Below are 24,307 nucleotides of genomic sequence, written 5' to 3' on the forward strand. Positions count from 1 at the left end.
GCAACACAGTAGCATTTAATATGCCAGCTAGCTAAAATATCAGGCCCTTAAACACCTCTTTTAAAATAGAAAAAAGTGTGTGTGTGTGTGTGTGTGTGTGTGTGTGTGTGTGTGTGTGTGTGTGTAAATAGTGCCACTGTAGCTTTAAAATTATGTGGGAGGCATAGTTCAATTTCCAAATGTTGATTTCCATGTGGCAGGGCCAAGCCAACTCAGTAAAGAAGGAGGGAGCATTCTTTTCCTGCTGTTGCAGAAAAGTTTGAGTTCACATACCAGCTTACAGGGAAGGCCGTGAACAAGCATTTTTACTTTATTTACTTCTGTAAATTTAGCCTTACAACATGGTGTGCCCTCTGCCCAAACACATAACATTCTTACTAGATAAAGATACTGTAATGGTAGATACATGAAAATATTCAACTATTTAAAGGTAGTAGGTTGGGAGGATAAGGCAGGTAGATGACAAGAGTGAGGCCAGCCTGGGCCAAAATCTGAGACTATTGTGTTCAAGAAATAGAGGTAGTAGACACTCTGGACCAGCGACTTAACACATCTCACCAAACAGGATCCTGGATAATGTACTGTTAAGTTTCTCCATGTTGATGAGTTGATGCAGAAAGTACAAAGTTCTTAAGTCAAAAAATAATGGGCCAGAGAGATAGGTCAATAAGTAGTTAAGAGCATTTGATGTGTTTCCAGAGGAGCCTGGTTCAGCTTCTCGTACCCTGTCAGATGGCTCACAACTGTGTAACTCCAGCTCCAGGGGATCCAGTGCACTCTTCAGATTCCCCAGGGACCTGCACATATGTTACAAAAAGCACAAAAATGTTCTACAAAAACATTTTTAGGTTTAGATCAGCAATGGTCTAAATCTCAGAAAATGAAAACAAATAATAAAAAGTGAGAGTGGGAAAAGAAAGGAAGAAAGGTGAGAGGAAGGGAGAAGGAGGGAAATGAAGGAAACTGGACTGGTAACTAATACCTATAATCTCAGTGCTCAAAATGAGGCAGGAGAATTGCTACAGATTAGAGGACAGCCTGGGCTAGAGTGAAATCCTATCTCCAAAAAAAGGGAAAGATGGCTTGCCAATATGAACTTCATGACATCCAAAATGTTGAGAAAATAAGTTTCTCGTTCATTTTTTGGGAATTTATTGTGGCAGCCCAAGGACAGCATGCAAATAAGCATCAAGACACTGGGCCATGCCAGAACTATAGCCCCATGATAGAGTGCTTGCCTTGTGGGGTTAACTACCCCCAACACACACACACCACACACCACACACGTTTAAGCCTGGTGTATCCATGATACACACCTAAGGAGAGGTCAGCCCTAACTAAGTGGCACCAAATGCCAAAATGTCACTGGAATTGAGATCAGCAAGAAAGATCATTTAGAGAGCAACAAGTACTCTGGGCCACTAAGTCATCTCTACAACTCTGTTTTTTGTGAGACAGGGTCTATCACTGTCTGGTTTCTGCCCTTTCCTCCTTTCTTTCCTTCCCTTTTTTGTATAACTGCATTTCCAATGTCCAAGTAGTTAAGACAAGATTATAGATGATTTAAAAAAATAAAAATGGAGATGGAAACCACAGTGTAATTAGTGCCATACTGTATTCCAAAAGAAATGGTAGATGAAAGGGGGGGAGGGTACGGGGGGAGGGGCGTGGCTCACGCCTGCTAGCCCGCTATCACAGCACTTGGGAGGCAGAGGCAGACAGATCTCTCTGAGTTTTAAGGCCAGCCTGGTCTACAAAGCCAGTCCAAGAGAGCCAAGGTTATACAGAGAAACCCTGTCTCGAAAAAACCCCAAAAAATAAAAAGGTAAGTGAATTTTAAACAGCCAAGGAGCCTTGTGTAATGTACATGCACATCTTTAAACACAGCACTTGACAAGGAGAGGCAGCTGGAAGTATAAATTAGGAGTTCTAGGCTAGCCATGGTTACGTGTGATACCCTGTCCAAAAAAAAGAGGTGGGGGGGGGGGCTCAAGGCTGTAATCTCACACTTGGGAGACTGAGGCAGAAGGGTTGCCACAAGTTCAAGGCCAAGACCCTGACTCTCTCAAAAACAAAACCAGGGTTGAAGAGAGCATTTTCTTCTTGAGAGAACCTGGGTTCCATTTCCCACACCCACATGGTAGCTCACAGCCATCCATATGACTCCAATTCTAGGACATCCAACACTGTTCTGAAGGCATCATGCACACACAGGGTGCACATACATACATATCAAATATTCACATAGACATATCTTAAAAGGTTTTCATTTGTTTATGATTAAAAAGAGAAAGAAAAAAAAGAGAGAAAAATGGAAGGAAAACAAGACTAGTGAAATGACTCAGTGAGTAAAAGTGGTTGTTGCTAAATCTGATGAGCTGAGTTCAATCCCTAGAACTTACAATATAGAAAGAGAACTAACTCCTGAAAGTTGTCTGGCCTCCACACATGCTCAGGTCCTCTGCAGTTAAAAAATATTTAATTGAGCTGGGCATGGTGGTGCAGGCCTTTACTCCCAGCACTTGGGAGGAAGAGGCAGGCAGATCACTGTGAGTTTTGAGGCCAGCCTGGTATACAAAGTAAGTCCAGAACAGCCAAGGCTAGCACAGAGAGACCTTGTCTTGAAAAACCAAAAAACAAACAAACAAAAAAATTAACTGGGGGCTGGAGAGATGGCTCAGAGGTAAGAGCACTGACTCCTCTTCAAGAGTCATGAGTTCAATTCCCAGCCACCAACATGATGGCACAAAACCATCTATAACGGGATCTGGTGCCCTCTTCTGGCACACAGGCATACATGCAGACAAAACCACTGTATAATAAATCTTTTTAAAAAAATATTTAATTGAAAGAAAAATATAGAAAAGTGAAACGGCATAGAGAAATGAAAAGAGCATTAGCTGTGCGTGGGTTCTGAGGGAGTAACTCAAATGATGTGAATGACCCAGAGGAGAGCCTTAAGGAGGAAAAAAGATACATCACAGTCAGATTGCTTAAAAAATCTTTTAACGCAGCCACAAGGGGGAACCACTGAACTGAACAGTTCCGAACTGAAGAGCAAGAGTAACAGAGACAGGGATGCTTGCCTGGATAATCAGAAGTGCAGGTTCCAACGACTCAGAAAAATCTCCCAGTCTGGAATTACATACCAAGTGAATATTTTCTTCAAAAACAAAAGAGGCAAATAATATATTAAAAATTCATCATTAGCCTAGATGGATGGTGTATGCCTTTTCCCCTAGCACTCAGGAAGGCGGCTGAAACGAATGGACCTAAGTGAGCGTGAGGCCAGCCTGGATTACAGTTCCAGGACAGTCGGGATCCATGATGAAGACACTGTCTAAAAACAACAAAATTTAATCGCCAGAAAAATCCATATCATAGAAACCAATGAAAATTTCCAGGCAGGAAGCAAACCAAATGAACAGGTCTGCACAGAGTAGTTAAAGGAGCATGAGTTCCTAAAAGATGTAACACTTTATTTTATTGAAGTACATAAAAGATAATTGTTTAAAAATGTTTTTAAAATGTTTAAAAATACATGGCACGAGCTGGAGAGGTGGCTTAGTGGTTAAGAGCACTCACTTCTCTTCCTAAGGTCCTAAGTTCAAGTCTCAGCACCCACATGGCAGCTCACAACTGTCTAATGCTATATTTTGGTGTGCAGATGTACATGCAGACAAATACACATAAAATAAATCTTTAAAAAAAAAACCCTACAGTAGCACACTCAGAAGGCAGAGTAAAGTGGATCTCAGTGACTTTGAGGCCAGCATGGTCTACAGAAGAGTTCCAGGACAGCCAGGGCTACACAGAGAAACCCTGTCTTGACAAAAGGAAAAAAAAATACTATGCAGAATATAAAAATACTTGTCATGTAAACATTTATCAACATCTATTGTGTATGCAAAATACTGAGCCAGGTGTAGCCATGTACACCTGTAATCCCAGTACTCTGAAGCCAGTGGATGTGGGGTGGGGGGATTCCAGGTTAGCTGTACTGGCTGCTGGCTGGGGGGGCGGGGAGGGGGGAGAGGAGGAGAGGGGAGAAAGAATGAGACCAGCCATCTACAGAAGTCAGGACAACAGTCAGTGTTGTTTTTCCAACATAAGGTTCCAGAGATTGAACTCCTCAGCGATTATCATTAGGCTTGGCAGCAAGTACCTTAACCCTCTCTGAGTCATCTTGCCAGCCCCTCATTTGGAAATTGTAATACTTTGTCACATCTAATATGCCTCCAAGCCTGGAACATTCCATCCTGCAGGGAAGCTCCTTTAAGCAGAAAGACAAGCAACTTAAAATAACTTCAGGAAGTCCCTGAAAGTGACCAGATTCATTAGGCCCCTCCCTCTTAGAGCAAGCAGTAAAGCTGCTGAGAGTAACTCTTGACAAGATAAACTGCAAAAGAAGACGACTCAGATGAGACAAGTTCCCAAGATTCTAGCCGGGCGTGGTGGCGCACGCCTTTAATCCCAGCACTCGGGAGGCAGAGGCAGGCGGATCGCTGTGAGTTCGAGGCCAGCCTGGTCTACAAAGTGAGTCCAGGATGGGAAAGGCTACACAGAGAAACCCTGTCTCAAAAAACCAAAAATAAATAAATAAATAAATAATAAAACTAAAAAATAAAATGCCTACAAGAAGCAGAAACTGGGCTGGGTGTGGTGGCGCACGCCTTTAATCCCAGCACTTGGGAGGCAGAAGTAGGTGGATCACCATGAGTTCAAGGCCAGCCTGGTCTACAAAGTGAGTCCAGGACAGCAAAAAAAAAAAAAAAGAAAAAACGCAGAAACTAGCCTATGCCTCGAAGAGGTTTAGACCAGAGTCACTTGGAAAGAAGCTTTCCAACCCGTAGAGCTGCAGCTGTTTGTGACTTGTAACTCCAATAAAACTGATCTGTTCACCATTGGACTTTGGTGGTATCGATACTTTGGTCTATCATGGGCTCCTTATCTGAGGTGAGTAGAAGTGTCTGTTATGTCTCCCTGGGAAAAGTTTTGTCACACAACTCACACCAGGGCCTATAAAAAAAATAGTTACAATTATTTTTGTGCCTGCAATCTATAATTAAACCAGAGGGGTTTTTTGTTGTTGTTGTTGTTGTTTCCTAATTGTTCAGTGCAATTTCTAGACATTAATAAATCACAAAATGACTGAATAATTCTGGAGGCATGAGAGGTTTTCCACAGGCATTTAACATATGTATGTGTCCTGGATGTAAATGGACATACGCACCAGCATTTGCAATGTGTAGTACCCCAGAGATGATCTGTGGAATCTTCTGGAAGGAAAAACTGTTGGCACCCTGCTGATTGTTTCCCTTCCAGTCCTTATTAAGGTGCGGGTACTTAATCCCGCCTTCTAATAGACAAGTGAGCGCTGAGCAGCCACTCCACTGAACCCGGGACAGCTCATTCCTTCCGAGCCGAAGAAGCCTATCCATTCTCCAAAAGGCCTTTGCAAACGCTTTGTGTATTTTCTCATACTCCCATTTATCGGTTTTGAGGGTTTTGGGTGTGGACGAGAAGATCTCTTCTCTGACTTTGTATTCTTCCCTGAAGACGGTGTGAAAGGATTTGATGAGTTTTTGCTGCTCGTCTGTCATTCGGTAGGAAGGGTCCTGTTTAGACAGTTGATGGAGGAGTAAAATCTGGAACTCCTTTGACGCCAGGTCCGCTGCCACACTGCCATAATGGCCATCAAACAAAGCAAAAAAGCACGTATTGGCTCTGTCACCGAAATCGTTTGTGAAGGTAAACTTACAGTTCGGGTCGGCTTTCCAAGTTGAGTTGCTGTTGCCACAGATGGCTACGCCTTTGATCAGCAGGTGGCGGGCGTTTGGAGAGTACGTAGAAGTCTGGCCAACCTTATCCCAGAGTTTGAAGTGTGATCGGACTTGTTTCTTCCGAAGAAGCTCAAACGCGTAGTTCATACTCTGAAGGGCTTTCTCGCTGAATAGAGACGTTGCCAGTAACTTAGAAATCACTAACTGTCTCTGACTAATGATCAGGGAAGGCATCGGCTTTCTCCCTCCTGTCCAGTGCAAACCCAGCGTGCTCAGAGCATTGTGATGTTTCTTATGGAAAAACATCCCAGCTGCACTGATTTCATGGTGACAGACAGAGCAGGGGAATGTAACCGGTTCATCACAAGTCAGCCACTCATCAAACTTCTCCTCGTTCCGGATTCTTGGGATCTTCAGCTTTCTCTTTTTAGTAGGCTGCTTTTTTTTCACCTTTTTCACCGACTCGTCTGAAGAAAATGATCTCCAAAACACTCTGGAAAAGATGTGGAATATGTTTACTGATCAGGAACTAGAGAGGTAGCGCAAGGGTGGAGAGTGTCTGTTGCTCTTGCGTAGGACCCCCACAGGGCCCGTGACAATCAATAATTCATTCTAGGAGATCCTGGTGGCCTTTTCTGACCTCTGACCTCTGTAGGCACTACTGCATGTTATCTGAACGAATATTCAGAGAAATAATATTTTACTCCAGCTATGAAGATACATTTCGTTCTATAAGTTTTTCTTAAAAGGCGCGTGTGCAGGCGCATGGAGGCTACAGGAGCACATTAGATGCCCTCTTCCACGACTCTTCTCCTATTCCTTTGAGGCAGAGTCTCTCCCTGAACCTGAAGACAGGAAGACAGCTGCGGCTTGCTGCCTACCAGCCTCACCAAAAAGATTAAAAACTTGAATTCCAGATCCAAGTGAGAGCCTGACACAAAGGAATAAGGTTTAAATTGATAGAAGGAGGCATAACACATACTCATACATATAATTGAAACATAAAATCTATTTGTAATTAATCTCAGCACTTGGGAGGCAGAGGCAGAGGCAAGTGGATCGCTGTGAGTTCGAGGCCAGCCTGGTCTACAAAGTGAGTCTAGGACAGCCAGGGATACACAGAGAAACCTTGTTTCAAAAAACCAAAAAAAGAAAAAAAATCTATTTGTAATCTTTTTTTTTTTTTAATGTTCAATATAATTACTATCCCGAGACAAGAGGATGGCTGAGGTTGAGGTAGGCTTTGGCTACATCGTGAGTTTCTGACTGGGAAAAAGAAAACCAGAGAGTATTCTTGTGATATACTTCAGTTAAAATGGTCAAGTCCCAATCTCAGTTTTTTGTTTTTTTTTTTTTTCATTTTGGTTACTACAGGACTCAGGGCTAGGCAAGTACAGTGTCTTTGAACTACAACCGATAGTTAACTATTATTTATATTTTCAAATGAATGGGTAGAGAGAGAATAGAAGAGGGAGAAGAGGGAGGGAGGAAGAAAGGAGGAAGAAGAAAGGAAATATTTGCTACAAGCCAGGAGTGATGGCAACCCAACACAATTATAATCCTAGGAGGCTGAAACAAAATTAAGAGTTTGAGGCCAGCCTGGGCTATGTACTGAGACCTTGACTTAATACATATCCATATGTAAACTTCCTGAGAGTCTTGCTGTAGCCTGCCTGCTGAAACCCCTCCAATTGCCCGATCTCCATTAGCCGGGGACCCTACTTCCACATTATTATTATTATTATTATTATTATTATTTTTTTTTTTTTTTTGGTTTTTCGAGACAGGGTTTCTCTGTGTAGCCTTGGCTGTCCTGAACTCGCTTTGTAGACCAGGTGGCCTCGAACTCACAGGGATCCGCCTGCCTCTGCCTCCCGAGTGCTGGGATTAAAGGCGTGCGCCACCACACCCGGATTATGATGATGATGATGATGATGATGTATACAGTGTTCTACCTGCATGTACACCTGCAGGCCAGAAGAGGGCACCCAATCTCATTATAGATGGTTGTGAGCCACCATGTGGTTGCTGGGAATTGAACTCAGGACCTCTGGAAGAGCAGCCAGTGCTCTTAACGGCTGAGCCACCTCTCCAGCCCCTACTTCCACCTCTTAAGACCCAGGGTCACCCTCTTTTCTACTGAACATATTTTCTTTTAATTTTTTATTAACTTATTCTTGCTACATCTCAATGGTTATCCCATCCCTTGCATCCTCCCATTCTTCCCTCCCTCCCATTTTCCCTTTATTCCCCTCCCTTTAGTCCCAGCACCCGGGAGGCAGAGGCAGGCGATCACTGTGAGTTCAAGGCCAGCCTGGTCTACAAAGTGAGTCCAGGATGGCCAAGGCTACACAGAGAAACCCTGTCTCGAAAAACAAAACAAACAAACAAACAAAAAGAAATGAATGGTTCAAAGAAAATGTTAAATCTAAAAAACTAGGGGCACAAAAAAAAAAAATTCCAGGAAATCTGGAACTCTATGAAAAGACCAAACCTATGATAATAAGGATAAAGGAAAAAGAGGAAAAGCAGATCGAAGGCACAGACCGTGAAAGGCTACTTCTCACTGTTGTTGACATTGTTTGGTTTGGTTTTGGGTTTTTTTGGTTTTTGTTTTTTGGTTTTTTTTTTTTTTTTTGAGACAGTTTCTCTGTGTAGCCCTGGATGTCCTGGAGCACATCTATAGACCATGCTGGCCTTGAACTCAGAGATTTGCCTACGTCTGCCTCCTGAGTGCTATGATTAAAGGTGTCCGCCACCACAGCCTGGTCAGGAGGCAGAAAATATTTTTAACAAAATTATAGAAAAAAAAATTTCCTGATATAGAGAAAGAGGTGTCCATCGAGGTACAATAAGTATACAGAACACTAAATAAACAGGACCAGGAAAGACATTCTCATGGCACATAATAGCCAAAACACTAAATGTTCAGAACAGCAGCAACAAAATTATATTAAAGTTGCAAGGGACCTTTCTCACTACTGCACTTGACTAGTCTGAGGTAAATAAATAAAGTTGCAAGAGGAAAAGACCAAATAGCATATAAAGGCAGGCCCATGTGAATACCATCTGAATTTTCAATAGAGACACTGAAAGCCAGAAGGGCCCTCGTGTACTCTCTCTAAAGGATCTGAGAGACCACAGATTCCAGCCCAAACCATTACACCCAGCAAAATTATCAATCACAATCGATTAAGAATAAAAAATCAGCTGGGTGTGGTAGTGCATGCCTTTAATCCCAGCACTCAGGAGGCAGAGGCAGGTGGATAGCTGTGAGTTTGAGGCCAGCCTGGTCTACAAAGCAAGTCCAGGATAGCCAAGGCTACACAGAGAAACCCTCTCTTGAAAAACAAAAAAAACAAAAAACAAAAAAACAAAACAAACAAACAAAAAAAGAAAAGAAAAAATGGGTCAATACGTAAATCAAAAAAAGAAATAAAAAGCATTTTGTAATTGAATGAAAATGAAAACACAACATACACAACCCTATGGGACACTGACGTAAAAGTAGTTTTGATTGGCCTGATGTAATTGTTGCCTTGGAGGCTTACTCCCTCTGTCTCCTAACCTAGGCCTAGTCCTGGAAGGTTCTAGCCTCCTCAATCTAAGCCTAGGATGTTTTCAGCCTCTAGGTCTTACTGCTGAATAAGCTCACTCTTTCTAGTTCTTTCTGAACTCTGGCTGTCTGGTTCAACTCAATTGTTCTGGCTTAAGCTGCTTTCCAATCTGGCTTCTCTCAGCTTCTCACTGAATTGCTCTGTTTGACCTAAAACTAGCTCCAGTAATCCCTTCTAATCTTCTGGCTCCTTCTCATTATCTGGCTCATTCTGTCTTCACCCGTGTCCAGCTTGTTTGCTCTTCAATCTGTCTCTGTAAAACTAACCCAGTAACACTGCCTCTGAATTCCGCAAACTTGACTGCTCTGCACTGCCTCTCAACTCGCTGACTCAACCAAACTGACTGAACAGCACTGACTAGAACTCAGAGATCTGCATGCCTCTGTCTTCCTGAGTGCTGTGATTAAAGATGGGCACCACCACACCTGGACCGAAGCTTTTCTTTACCTGAAATTTACTCTACACCATGCTGGCATTAAACTCTGAGATCTGCTTGCCTCTCTCTTTCAGGATTAAAGGCATGTCTTTACTCTAGCAGGATCACACAGACCTAGAAGGTCTTTGGATGTCATCTCTTACCAGAGCAGCCATGTTCTGAATTAAAATTCTACATAGTAAATAAATAAATAAATCTTTTTTTTTTTTTTAAAGGGAGGGACCTGGAGAGCTGACTCAGAGCTTACACTTGATACTCTTGCAGAGAGCCTGGTTCAGCTCCCAGCACTCACATGGCTTCAATTCCAGGGGATCGATACCCTGTAACTCCAGTTCCAGGGCATCTGACACCCTCTTTTGACTTCTGAGGGCACCAAGCACGCACATGTCTACCAGCAAGACAGCCACACACATAAAATTTAAAAATAGAAAATAAGTTAAAAATAAGGAGGGGAGAACCCAAGCTGCTGCTAGTGAGGTGACTCAGTGGTCAATGGCACTTACCACACAAGCCTGCTACCCTAAACTCCAGAAGTGAAAAGGTAGAAGTTGTCTTCTGCTCACCACATGGGCACCAATGGTATGCATTCACACACACACACACACACACACACACACACACACACACACCACAACACACACACACACACACACACACACACAACACAACACACACACAAATATTAATCAAAATAGATGATTCAGAGGTTAAGTGCACTTGCTGAGGATCACAAGGACCACAGTTGAGATCTCACCACCTACTAAACAACTGGGTACCACATACCAGCCTGTAACACCAACTCTGAGGAAGGTGGAAGACTAGAGATCAGTAGGACTTCTTAGCTTGCAGTCCAGCCAGGAAAGGCCAGGCCTCAGGGTCTCGGGGAAATTCTTCAAAAGCAATAGACAAAGAATGACAGAGGAGGATGCTTTACGCTCTCTTTTGGCCTTATGGGTGCACACACATAGAACTCAATCAGTCAACCAAACAATGTTTTTAGGAGCCAAAATAGTCAGCCATGGTGGTGCACACCTTTAATCCCAACACTTGGAAGGTAGAGGCAGACAGATCATTATGAATTTCAGGCCAGCCTCGTCTACAAAGTGAGTCCAGGACAGCCAACCAAGGCTACACAGAGAAACCCTGTCTTTAAAAAAAAAAAAAAAAGAGTCAAAATAAATACCTGAAAGCACTATTCAGTTCCAATTCCATGTTCCTTTAGATGTAGTTCTTTTCTCTCTCTTTACTGTATTCCATTTGCAGGGCCTCTATTTTGAGCACAGGTGGAGGATAGAGGAGAAAGATGAGGAAGAGGAGGAGGGGAGGAGGAATGAAGGAGGGAGGGAGGGAGAGTGAAGTACAAGTAGTTATGGCAACCAGTGAAAAAGGTAGTGATGACAGGGGCGGGGTCTTCTCCCATTGACAGAGGCTTTGTGTGAGAATGCTGGCCATCTCACCTGGAATTTTAGCCACAGCAACCTTTATGACCCAGGACTTGATCACAAGAGTATTAGCCAACTTCCCTGTGGAATTTTCTAAACACAACTTTAAACGCACCATCTTACACCTATGTCACAGGATAAAAGTATTAGAAGGGGGCTTTCTCATTTCTTTTTTCTAGTTAATTGTGGGGTTTTGAAAGCAATGATTATAGGGACTAGAGCGATAGTTCAAGGCTTAAGCGCACTGGACTCAGCACCCAAAGGATGGCTCACAACCACCCTTAGCTCTAGTCCCGGGGAATCTGACACTCTTCTGTCCTCCTTGGGTACCGCACATGCACATGCGGTATATGTATACATGCAGACATGCACAAACAAAACACCCATACACATGAAAAATAAAGTACCTCCATAAAAGCACCATAAGGAACAGGGGTTTGTTTGGATCATTATTCCAGATGACAGTCTGTTGCTACTGGGAAACTTAGGCAGTAGAACTTGGAGCAGTTGATCACATCACCTCACATGCCCACAGTCAGAAAGTCAGAAGCCGAGAGCCAGCTAGTGAGATGGCTAAGATAACTTCTTCTTCTCCTTCTCCATCTTCTTCTTCTTCTTATTTTCTTCCTCCTTCTTTTCTCCTTTTCCCCTCCTCCTCCCTCTTCTCTCTCTCTCTTTCTTCTTTCTCCTCCTCCTCCTCCTTTTAAACACAAATTCTTACTGTGGTTTCACACTTGATTTATTGCACAGACTGTCAACTGCCTTGTGGTAAAATCCTCCTTCTAGGTGCTGGGGCTACAGGAATATACAACATATTCAGTTTTTCTTTATGGGGAATAAAAAGAAAGAAAAACAAAACAAAACAAAAAGTCATTATGATGTTTTCTGCTGCAGCATGGTCTGGCGTTTTACATTTAATTGCTAATTATTTTGTTCCCCAAAGTCTACTTGCTATCTTTTATAAACAGACTATCATGTATGCCAAGTAATACTGTGTAACCTTGCCCTAATTGGCTAAATAAAAGGCCTATACACCTAGGCAGGGCAGAAATGAGGTAGGCAGAGCCAAAGTTCTCAAGGTTGGAGGACAGAAGGTTCATGGGAAGGAGAGAAACAGGTAGGACCCAGAAGAAGGAAGCTGGACCACTGTGCATTAGTGTGGAGAGAACCACGTGGTTGGGAGAATTTACTCTGAGGATCCCAGCTGTTGGAGAAATCAGCCCAGATGAAATGCATGAGCAAGCCAGGTAGTGGTGACACTCGCCTTTAATCTCGATACTTGGGAGACAGAGGCAGGCGGATCGCTGTGAGTTGGAGGCCAGCCTGGTCTACAAAGCAAGTCCAGGACAGCCAAGGCTACACAGCGAAACCCTGTCTGGAAAAACGGAAAGAAAAAAAAAAGCATGGTCAAGTATTTATGGAATTATGGATGGAAGTAGCCCAGATAGGAATGGTTAAAGCAGATGGCATGGGATATGGGGCTGGGAGGTAACACGGTAGCTTAGGGGGTTTATATCTGCCCAGCCCCAGGTTTAAGGCATATTAAAAACACAACAAGCTTCTGTATCCTTTATTGGTTGATAGTGAGATAAATAACAGGTGCCATAATAAATATCGGCTACTAATAAGTATTAATAGCCTTTTTATTTTCTACAACAGTTTTCCAAACTACTAATCTGAGTTTTATCTTTAGGTCTGAAAGATGGAAGACAAAGTATACTACTTGTTAGCATATGTGACTCTCTCAATGGTATCCTGAGGACCACATTTTTAAAAATGTGTCATATACCTCTAATCATATAAGGCCAACATATAGGTACTGAGAGAAGCGAGGGTTCAAACCCACCAGGCTGCGCAGCTACATAGAACCATCTGGGTGAGTTCTCTCCTCAAAAACAAACAAACTCAGCCTGTAATCCCAGCACGTGGGAGTTGGTATCAGGAGGGTCAGGTCATCCGTGGGAGAAAATAATAGTTTTAAATTTTAAAACAAAGAAACAAAGAGTGTGTACTTCTCTTGTGGAAGAGCAGAATTTGGTTGGCAGCACCCATGCTTGGCTTTCAACAACCTGTATTCCAGTTCCAGAGGATCCAGTGACCTCCTCTGGCATCCATGGCACTTACACACATGTTCATACACACACACACACACACACACACACACACACACACACACACACACAGTAAATAATAAAATAAAAACAAAAATTTTTTACCACTGAGTTTCATCTCCAATTACTAGTTTTTGAGATGGAATACTGCAATGGAACCAGATTGGTCTTGAATTCCCACTCACTGTCTTGGCCTCCACTTGCCAGAATTGCAGGTTACAATGCCATGCCTTACTCTTTTAAACATATTACATGTAAACCTAACGTGAATTTCTGTTATTTGAAAACAACCGATTTAGGCTCAGTGGTAAAGGCCTGCAATGTCAGTACATGGGCTGTGGAAACGGAAGAACGTCAAGTTCTAGGCCAGCTTAGGCTACACAAAACTATGTTTCAAAACTAAGTAAGTGAGCCAGGTATGGGTGGCACCCTTTAATCCTAGCACTCAGGAAGCAGAGGTAGGCAGATCCCTCTGAGTTAGAGGCCAGCCTTGACTATAAAGGGAGAGCCCAAGACAACTAGGGCTACACACACAGAAACCCTGTTTTGAAAATAAATAAATAGCTAGGATGGTGGTGCACACCTATAATCCCAGCACTCAGGGAGGCAGGGGCAGCCAGAACTCTGTGAGTTCGAGGCCAGCCTGGTCTACAAAGTGAGTCCAAGACAGCCAAGGCTACACAGAGAAACCCTGTCTTGGAGGGAGTGGGGGGGGGGGCGAAAAAAGAGAATAACTAGATAGAAAGAAAGAGATAGACAGATATATTAGATAGATAGAGATAGATAGATAGACAGACAGACAGACAGGACAGACAGATAGATAGATAGATATTGAGGCAACCCAGACTCAGAAAGACATACATGGTATGTACTCACTTATAAGCAGATTTTAGCCATATAGTACAAGATAAACATTCTACAATGCACAGACCCAAAGAAGATAAGTAACAAGGAGGACCCAAGGGAGGATGCTTTAACTCTCACTCAGAATGGGAAATAGAATAGACAGTGGAAGTGGTTGAGGAGAGGGCACAAGGTAGGAAAGGGAACACAGAGAGAAATGAGGGTGGAGATCAGACCAGGGGAGAAGAGGGGCAGGAGAGAGGGCCTGCAGAGAGAAGAGAAACCATGGGCAGGGGCATCTCTGTAACAACTTGGAGACCTAAAACAGGGAAGGCTTATAGGAGGATATGAGGGTGACTCTAGCTGAGACTCCTAGTAGCAGGGGTCATGGAGATTGAAGAGGACACCTTCTAACTAGACAGGACTCCTAGTGGAGGGAGGGGAACACCAACCCAACCCCCAAAAACTTTGACCCAAGGCTGCCTACAAGATGTGCAGGGATGGGGTGGGTGTGGTGGTGCGCACTTTTAATCCCAGCACTCGAGAGGCAGAGGCAGGCAGATCGCTGTGAGTTCGAGACCAGCCTGGCCTACAAAGCGAGTCCAGGACAGCCAAGGCTACACAGAGAAACCCTGTCTCGGGGGAAAAAAATATGTGCAGGGATAAAGAGAGAGCAGAGATGGAGGGAATGTCTAACCAATGCTGGCCAAACCTGAGACCCACGCCATGGGAGAGAGCCAAACCCGAGACTTGTAGACAGGAGCCTAGCATAGCTGTCTCTGAGAGGCTCCACTCAGCAGCAGATGGAAACAGATGCAGAGACACACGGCCAAACATCAGGCAAAGTGTAGGGAGTCTTCTGGAATACTGGGGAGACGATAGAAAGACCTGGAGGTGACAGGAGTGCCACAAGACCACCAACAGAGCCAATTAACAAGGGCCCAGAGGGGTGTGGAGACTGAAGTACCACCAAGGACCATACGCAAACCTGACCTAGGCCCCCTACACAGATGTAGCCAACGGGCATGTGGGTCCCATAGTAACGGGAGCGAGTGAGCACAGTCTCTGTGACATGGATTCTATTGCCTGTTTTTGCTTACTTCCCCCTGGTGGGGCTGCCTTGCCAGGCCACAGGGGAAGACCACCTGCTCAGTCCTGATGCGACTTGATAAGCTGGGTGGGTGGGTAGGGGTGCTCCCTTATTCGGAGGAATAGGGAAGAGGGGAGGGGAGAAGAGGGAAGAGGGGTAGGCCGGGGAGGAGGAGAGGGACAGGATCAGGATGTAAAGTGAATAAATAAATAAAAATTCTAATAAGAAAATAAACAAATCACTGAGGATATAGAACATTAGCCTTGGGTTTAATTATATAATTCATATTAATATATCTTGGGTTTTTTGTTTTTTGTTTTTTTGTTTTCCGATACAGGGTTTCTCTGTGTAGCCTTGGCTGCCCTGGACTCACTTTTTAGACTAGGCTGGCCTCGAACTCACAGCAATCCACCTGCCTCTGCCTCCCGAGTGCTGGGATTAAAGGCGTGTGTCACCACCACCCTGCGGATATCTTTTAAAGCCAAACAGGAATGACTTTATTTTGGCCTTGTAACAAGATGGCTTTAATTGTGAGGCATGCAGACCATGCCTCTAGGGGAACTGGCATGGGTATTGTCCAGGTGGAGGGTGTTGAAACCCTGGAAGCTCAAACTGGAGACTGACAGGAGTAAAAGCCCCTCCCCCACCCCTCTTGTTCCAAGCCTGCATGCCCCGGGCATGAACCACAACTCTCAAGGTAGTCACAGGTAGTCGTGTGCCTAGCTCCTAGATGCAAAGAGAGGCTCACCTGCATCACAACCACAAACAATGCAATGCATGCACCCCGAAAACCCCTCCCCACTCCCCGAGGTTCGTACAGTACTTGCTCACCATGGAATAAAGGTGCATAAAGCTGTTTCACTAAATATCACCTAAGAGCTGCTGTTCCATTGGGATAGCTCTGAGCTAAGAGAGCTGTAACGCTAAAATCCTCAGAGAAGTCCCACACCCCCACACCTGACACCCCAGCAGTCGCAGCTGGACCAGGATCCTGTAGATTCCACCCTTTCTGGACTCCGCTTCATCTTCCCCAGTTTGGACGCCCTGAACGTGGAAGCAGTATTTGGAGCCACATTTAATCTTAAGGTGGAGTCAGGCTGCTCAGTCACCATGAACCGGAGAGCAGAACCCAAGCGTTGCTTTCATGTGTGCCTGTGCGCCACATGTGTGTGCTGTCACCTCGAAGGCCAGAAGAGGGCGTTGGATCCCCTCGAACTGGAATTGCAGATGGAATCCCATATAGTATCTATATGGGAGCCACCATATAGATACTAGCAACTGAATGCAGGCCTATTGGCAGAGCAGCCAGTGCTCTTGACCACTGACTATCTCTCCAGCCCTAAGCAAGCACTCTTAACTATTGAGCAGTATTTCCAGCCTTATGTTTATTAATTAAAGTCAGTGTGTGTGTGTGTGTGTGTGTGTTGTGTATACAAACATTTTATAACACCTTTCTGGATGTGCATCCAGTAACTCATCTCCTTGTAATATATGTCTAAAATACATATACATAAGTGGCTATTGCAGGAATATAAAAAATGGGTCACTATCTCAGGAAGGCTCCCATGGCACAAGGAAAGCTCCCTTATATTAAAATGTCTGCATCATTAGCCATCTAAGTGTATCTATCTGGACACCCCCAGAAGTAGGCATTAGATGCAAAGACTGCTGGCAAGTCTTTGTGCTACAGAAGTTCAGTGTGACAAGAGACACAAGTCACACAGGAAGAAGTCAGGTTGAAAGAGTTTCTACCCATGGAAACATAGTGGTGAGTGAGGGCAGCTATATGGTGGGCCACAGTGGGATTTGGTGTGGCCTTGGGCCAGAAGAAGCACACACACACACACACACACACACACACACACACACACACACCACATAGATGTGTTGTTAGATAATGGTATCAGAATTTAGCATGTGCTGGAGCTATCTAAAAAAGCATTCACCCATACTATCTCCTAAAGGCACACACACACACACACCCTACAAATAAAAACTAACAGGTCACTTTCTGCTTGACATGAAAGCTCTGGGAGGCTGAGGTAACAGGCACAGGAAGTGGCTGAGGTAGGAGTCAAGCCCAGTGGCATTGACCAGTAAAACAAGTAGCTTTTCAAATGTGCCAGGACCAAAAGTCCAAGTGAAGTCATTTTGGATGAAGAAATCAATCAGTTAGAATTTTTCCTAAAAGCTGGTTTCATGTGTTTTGAAATATGAACTTCAAATATGTCCTCTTCTCTCTTCTCTCTCTCTCTCTCTCTCTCTCTCTCTCTCTCTCTCTCTCTCTCTGTGTGTGTGTATGTGTGTGTGTGTGTGTGTACACATGTGTGTTCTGAGATGGGGTCTCAAATAACACAAGATGACATCCAGCTTAGTATGTGGTCTAGACTGGTTGTGGATTTCTAATCTTCCTACTTCTTTTTTTTTTTTTTTTAAGATTTATTTATTTATTATATACAATGTTTTTGTCTGCATGTATGTCTGTGTACCAGAAGAGGGCACTAGATCTCACTATAGATGGTTGTGAGCCACCATGTGGTTGCTGGGAATTGAACTCAGGACCTCTGGAAGAGCAGACAGTGCTCTTAACCTCTGAGCCATCTCTCCAGCCCTAATCTTCCTACTTCTACCCCCCAACGAGTAGCATTCCTGGTGTGCACCACGTGCCAGCCACATTCACCAATCTTTAAATCTTTCTTACTTTTTACTGTGTATGTTTTTGAGTTCCGTATGACCTTGAGCTTTTGATCCTCCTTCCTCTACCTCCCCAGCCCCGGGACTGCAAACAGCACACAACCTAGCCACATCTACCCATCTCAATCTCGCATTTTCTCTTTCTCCATGAAGAATACATTATAGTGGCTTGTCTGATTCCTGTATCCCCATGGTGTCTGTCTGTCTGTCTGTCTGTCTGTCTCTCTCTCTCTCTCTCTCTCTGTCTCTCTCATACACACACACACACACACACACACACACACACACACACACACACACAAATAAAAATCTAAATGTGGTGGCTCACACCTGTAATCCCAGCACTCAGGGAGGCAGAGGCAGGCAGATCTCTCTGAGTTTGAGGCCAGCCTGGTCTACAAAGCGAATCCAGGACAGCCAAGGCTAGAAAGGAAAACCTTGTCTTGAAAACAAAAACAAACAAACCTAAGGCCTCATAAATATAGAAAACCAGCCTCTTCAGTAGGCTTCTGGGGGTTTTTGTTGTTGTTGTTTGCTAAAACTACCAATCAGTGTTATAGACCTGTAGTTGAGGGCTAGAGGCCTTTGGTCTCAATCCTCAGCATCACAGAAATTAACTAACTATATGACTAAAACCATCCCAAACCAAACCAAAAAGCACTTACCCATCAATCTCTACTCCCTAGGCAACTGGGTTTGCACTTTCTGCTCTAAGGGGAAAATGCTTAGATATTGCACCACTGTGGTACAAGCTGCGAGGAAGAGGTCACACCCAGGACGCTCTTCTTCTTGGCCTAAAACTTTGCTGTTTGAGGCCTTCAGAGCCTGTGGTCGGGAAGATGGTGCAGGTAGCTTGCCAACAGCTCTTATAAACATCTGGGTATTTATTTAACGGCAGAAATACACACAGAGAGAACACAGCGTTAGCACAATGAGCCAGCTTAGCTTGCTCAGCCCATGATCCCAGAATGGCTCTTCTAAGGTATTCTGGGGAGCTACCCCTGTGCCAGCTTCAGCCCTGAGTTGCCAGCCTGCTGAGGGAGGAGGGAGGGGACAGAGAACAATGCCATCCTTGTAAAGAGCCACGTTTGTCCGCTTGTTCTCCTTTTCAGTTTATTTTCCAAGTTTATCATTCTGCCTAACACTTTTAAGCAACTCTGCATTGAGGGTAAAGGTCAGTGGTCTCACTGTGAGCCACAAAGGTCTATAGGATCGAGCAAGAGTTGGACCCTTCAGCCTTGGCTCAGTACACTTCCTCTGAGACCTTCAAATAGGCAGGCAGGCTGCTGCTCGCCTCAGAGCCGGCACTCCCCGAAGCCTCCACTTTCACACCCACGCTGGCCACTGCAGCCGGTTAGTCCCTGCTCTCCTGACTTTCTCTCTCACTTCCACAAGTGCTCCTCAACCTTGCCAGTAGGACGTAGGACCAGCCCATAGTTCCAACTTCCAAGAGGCAGAGGCAGGAGAATCCCTGCAAATTGAGTTCAAAGCCAGCCTGGCCCAACAGAGTGAATCCAGGACAAGCAGAGGCTACACAGAGAAACCCCTGTCTCCAAAAACCAAAACAACAACAAAAGAAAGAAAAACAAAAACAAAAACAAACCAAAAAGGAAACAGCAAAACAAATAACAAGAATTGATGAGAGGTGTTCAATGGACATCCACATTCACAAAACCTGTGGCATATATTGTGGTACATATATATTTATATTGTTTGTTTGAAATAAGATCTTACTATATAGCCCTGGCTGGCTTAGAACCCAGAGAGCTGCTTACCTCTGCCTCTTAAGTGCTTGGATTAAAGGTGTGCAGTGCCACACCCAGCTATGTGGTATTGTATTATAATTATTATAATTGTTTCTTACCGGTTACTGATAAATTCCTATTGTGTTTCATCTATATATTAACTTTTGTCACAGGCATCTTGTGCGCAATACACAGAGAATATAGACTTTGGTATTCACTGGCACATGTCCCCCAGGGCCTTTGGAATGGAGGCATAGAAGTAGAAATCAGGAAGGAGGGCTGTGTTGAGAGCTTGGCTACCAAGCAGCGCTGCTCTTTTAGCTTGTGTCCTTCTACTTGAACCTAGTAGCATAGACTTGAGGTTTCGGCTATTGGGAAGTCTGAGCTAGCAGGGTCCCAAGTTCAGTGCCTGCCTAAATTACAGAATGAGTTTAAGGTCAGAGTGGGTAATTTGCTAAGACCTTGTCTCAAAATAAAAAAATAAAAATAAAAAGGCTTGGGATGTTTCTTTATGGCAGGCATTTGTCTCATATGTGTAAGGAGGCCCACTCAGGTTCAACTCCCGGTACCTCAAAAAAGCAAAACAAACACAAAAAATCCAATGAGGGTGTTGTTGTCTCGATAAAGGGTGTAGTTCATGGCAATGTTTAGCACATGCCAGATTTGATCAGAAAACAAAACAAGGGCCGGGCATGGTGGCACATGCCTTTAACCCTAGCATTCAAGGGGCAGAGGCTGTCAGATTGCTGTGAGTTCGAGGCCAGCCTGGTCTACAAAGGGAGTCCAGGACAGCCTGTCTCGAAAAGCCAAAAGGAAAAAAAAAAAAAAGATCTCATCTATCTCAATGTGTTTATCTAATCTAATATCTATCTATCTATCTATCTATCTATCTATCTATCTATCTATCTATCATCTTTATCTATCTCTACCATCCATCTATCCATGCATTCATACATCTGTCTGTCTGTCTGTCTATCTTTCTGCCTACCTACGTAGCCACTTACCTATCTCTCCACAGTTTTCCACAGACAGGCCTGGAACTCCCCAAATAATGCAAGCTAGCTTTGACCTGCCTGGCAGCCCTCCTTTCTCTGCCTCCTGGATGCTGAGGTCCCATTGAGATACCTCAGCTAGCTCTTTTTCTGTTCTTATTTTGTTATTGCTTTGTTTTCTCATTAATTGCTCCAGAAATTAGACTTCAGATGTGACGATGGTCCCAGTGTGCCTCTGAGGCTGTGTGGAGACGCCCCGCAATGCAAACTTCCAACACTTTCCTTCATTTTTGTCAGCAACTGGCAAGCCAGCATGAAGTCACTGTCTGCAAAGAGTTAACTTGTTCCTGGCCACACCCACATGCCTGAGAACTAGACTTTCTCACCTGGCCTAAATGTGCCCAGTCTGTATTGGAAGTCAAAGTTCTGTTAACAAGAGTCACTTGGCTTGTTTAGCTGCCTGTGTTGTCTTCTCCTCTCAGACCTGTTTGGATAAAGGAAACTCGGTTTCAAACATGCTATATATGTTTGTGTGGAGGAAGGAAGATGAAAAGAAGAATGCTGTCGGGCATGGTGGCACACGCCTTTAATCCCAGCACTCAGGAGGCAGAGGCAGGCAGATTGCTGTGAGTTCAAGGCCAGCCTGGTCTACAAAGCGAGTCCAGGACAGTCAAGGCTACACAGAGAAACCCTGTCTTGAAAAACAAAAACAACAACAACAAAAAAAAAAATCAAAAAAAAAAAAAGAAAAGAAAAAGAAAAAGAAAGAAAAGAAAAGAAGAATGCTGAAACCATATTTTAGCTGTCTTTAAAATTGGATGGTCTTCCCCCAATATTTACTGACTTATTTGTTGGTTTGTTTATTCATTTTAGAAACAATTTTTTTTTTAGTGAATTAATTGAGATAGGGTTTTATGTAGCCCAGGCTGGCTCAAACTGAAGATGACCCTGAATAACTTTTTAAATCCTGCTACCTTCACCTCTGCTTGTTGACATCACAGACATATGTCACTATACCCGGCTTATGCAGTAGCCGACTGTTGAACCCAGGCCTTCATTGTGTGTACTCCACCAACTCACTTACACGGCCAGCTACTAGGCAGTGTGCATGGATCTGTGAGTGCATGCGTGTGTGGTATGTGTATTTGTGTATTGTTGCTGTTGTGTTGTTGTTGTCATTGTTGATGTAGCTGGGTTTCAAATTCAGTGACTGAGGAAATCCTTCGCAGTTGCCTGAGAACACCTATAGCCAGCCTTTTAAAACTGGAGATTTTCTCTGATATGGACTCCGACGCCAGGTTTTTGATCACTTCCCCCTGGTGGGACTGCTCTGCCAGGCCACAGGGAAAGAGGACACACTCAGTCCTGGTGCCACTTGATGAGCTGCGGTGAATGGGAAGGGGGACTCTTTTTTTCTGAGTAGTAGGGAGAGGGAGAGAGGGTGGGACTGGAAGGAGAGGAAGGATGGGACTATGCCCAGGATGTAAAGTGAATTAAAAACAACAACAACAACAACAACAACAGCCAGGCAGTGGTGGCGCACACCTTTAATCCCAGAACTCAGGAGGCAGAGGCAGGTGGATCGCTGTGAGTTCGAGGCCAGCCTGGTCTACAAAGCGAGTCCAGGACAGCCAGCCAGGGTAACACAGAGAAACCCTGTCTTGAAAAAACAAACAAAACAACAAACAAACAAAACAACAACAAAAAAATAGAGAGATTTTTTCTTTTTGCTTGTTTAATTTTTTTTGCTTTTTTTTTTTTGGTTTTTTTTTTGGTTTTTCGAGACAGGGTCTCTCTGTGTAGCCTTGGCTGTCCTGGACTCACTTTGTAGACCAGGCTGGCTTCGAACTCACAGTGATCCACCTGCCTCTGCCTCCCGAGTGCTGGAACTAAAGGCGTGTGCCACCACGCCCGGTTCTGCTTGTTTAATTTTTAATTCAAAGTGATAATGTGCATGGTTAAAATGTTACTGTGGTTAGAGGGCTTAAACTTCACTGTAGGCTGGTTGAGGCAGCCAACACCTGTAAGTTTCAGCATTCAAGAGGACGAGGCAGGAAGGCCATGAGCTCCAGATCAGGGCTGAGAATGCGGCTCCTAGGATGGGCACTTGCTTAGTGTGCAGGAGGACTTGATTTGATCCCCAGCAGCACAGATATAAGTAAAAACAAAACAAAATTTGTTGTGGTATGACTAATAGTTAACCCCTCACGCTCTTATATTTGAATAGGATTAGAGGAAATGTGGCCTTGTTAAAGGAAGTGTGTCATTGGGAATGGTCCTTAAGGCTTCTTTTCTTTTCTTTTTTGTTTGTTTTGTTTTTCAAGATGGGGTTTCTCTACGTAACAGATTCCTGGCTGTCCAAAACTTGCTTTCTAGACCATGTTTGCCTCCAATTTATTTAGATCCACCTGCCTCTGCAAAAAAGAGGTGTCCTGAAGTATTCAAAATCATACCTTTGGTAGCTGGGTGTGGTGGTGCACATCTTTAATCCCAGCACTCAGAAGGCAGAGGCAGGTGGATCTCTGTGAATTCGAGGCCACCCCAGTCTACAAAGCGAGTCTAGGACAGCTAAGGTTACACAGAGAAACCTTGTCTTACAAGAAAACAAAACAAAACAAAACAAAATCAGCACTGGAGAACTAGCTCAGCAGCCAAGCCTTTGGCCACCTTGGAATCTATTCCCAGCAACTGTGGGTGGGTTACGCTATCAACATCACAGAAAGACCAAACAAAACAGCGAGAAACAAACTAGGGGAACTAAAATATCAAACCCATCTATCAAACCTTCAAAAACAGAATGAAATTGTAGTTAGTCATTATCACATTTTTAGTTCCATTAAAGCATAAAGAAAAACAATGAACAAAAAAATACAATAAAACCTCCCCCTGGCATTTGCTACAACAGCTCTACAAAGCCAGCCGAGCTCCCCATTCAGCACCCCAGCGTTTGCCAACCACACCATGCTCCTTATATAAAGGTTTGGATCTCTCTGCATATGAAGCTGAGGGTGAAATAAATCTATCTTACCAAACGTTCCCCAGCCATTCTGTGTGGTTACTGCTTGGAGAGGAGCTAATTCATGAGATCTGCAAAACCGTGAATTGAGTACAAAGGAAAACGAAGAGAAGAAAAGCAAGCTGCTTGGGATGCTGGGAACAGTACTTTGTTATGCAAGAAGCTTTCACATTGCTGCTAAGAAGCAGGATTTGACAAGTTAATTAATTTGTCTCTTTACTTACCTAAGTGCTTCTGCCACTCAAACCCTTTGCCAGCCAGGCTCTTGCCTGAAAACTGAACACATCAAGGCAGATTTCTTTTGTCTTGAGGATTTAGCACAAAGACAAGTGAGGAGAGCTCCCCACCCCTCTCCTGGGGTGGGGGTGGGGATGGGGCCTGAAAATGACACTTGGGCATGAGGGTGAGCCTGTAGATTTATGAGGTTGCCCTGTCTGAAACGACACCCCCACCTCCTCTGATTTTTTTTTTTAATGCAACAGGAGGCACTCCCTGAGCTATCTGTCCCAGAGGAGGGTCCCACTGTCTGAGTGCCATC

General features: G+C 44.1%; 1 protein-coding gene across 1 annotated transcript in view; it reads right to left on the reverse strand.

Annotated features, from left to right (window-relative positions):
* Nucleotides 1-11,169, reverse strand: part of PP2D1 (protein phosphatase 2C like domain containing 1) — a 15,004-nt gene extending 3,835 nt beyond the window's left edge. The window contains exons 1-2 of the mRNA XM_084753680.1: nucleotides 11,020-11,169; nucleotides 5,234-6,276 (exon numbers count right to left, since the gene is read on the reverse strand). Of these exons, the coding sequence (XP_084609806.1) occupies nucleotides 5,234-6,276; nucleotides 11,020-11,048 (1,072 nt within the window). The 5' untranslated portion in view covers nucleotides 11,049-11,169. The remainder of the gene's footprint in view (nucleotides 1-5,233; nucleotides 6,277-11,019) is intronic.
* Between the last annotated feature and the right edge of the window lie 13,138 nt (nucleotides 11,170-24,307).

This window comes from Acomys minous (assembly GCF_964271855.1).
Source record: "Acomys minous genome assembly, chromosome: 13".
In the NCBI taxonomy this organism is placed as follows: Eukaryota; Metazoa; Chordata; class Mammalia; order Rodentia; family Muridae; genus Acomys; species Acomys minous.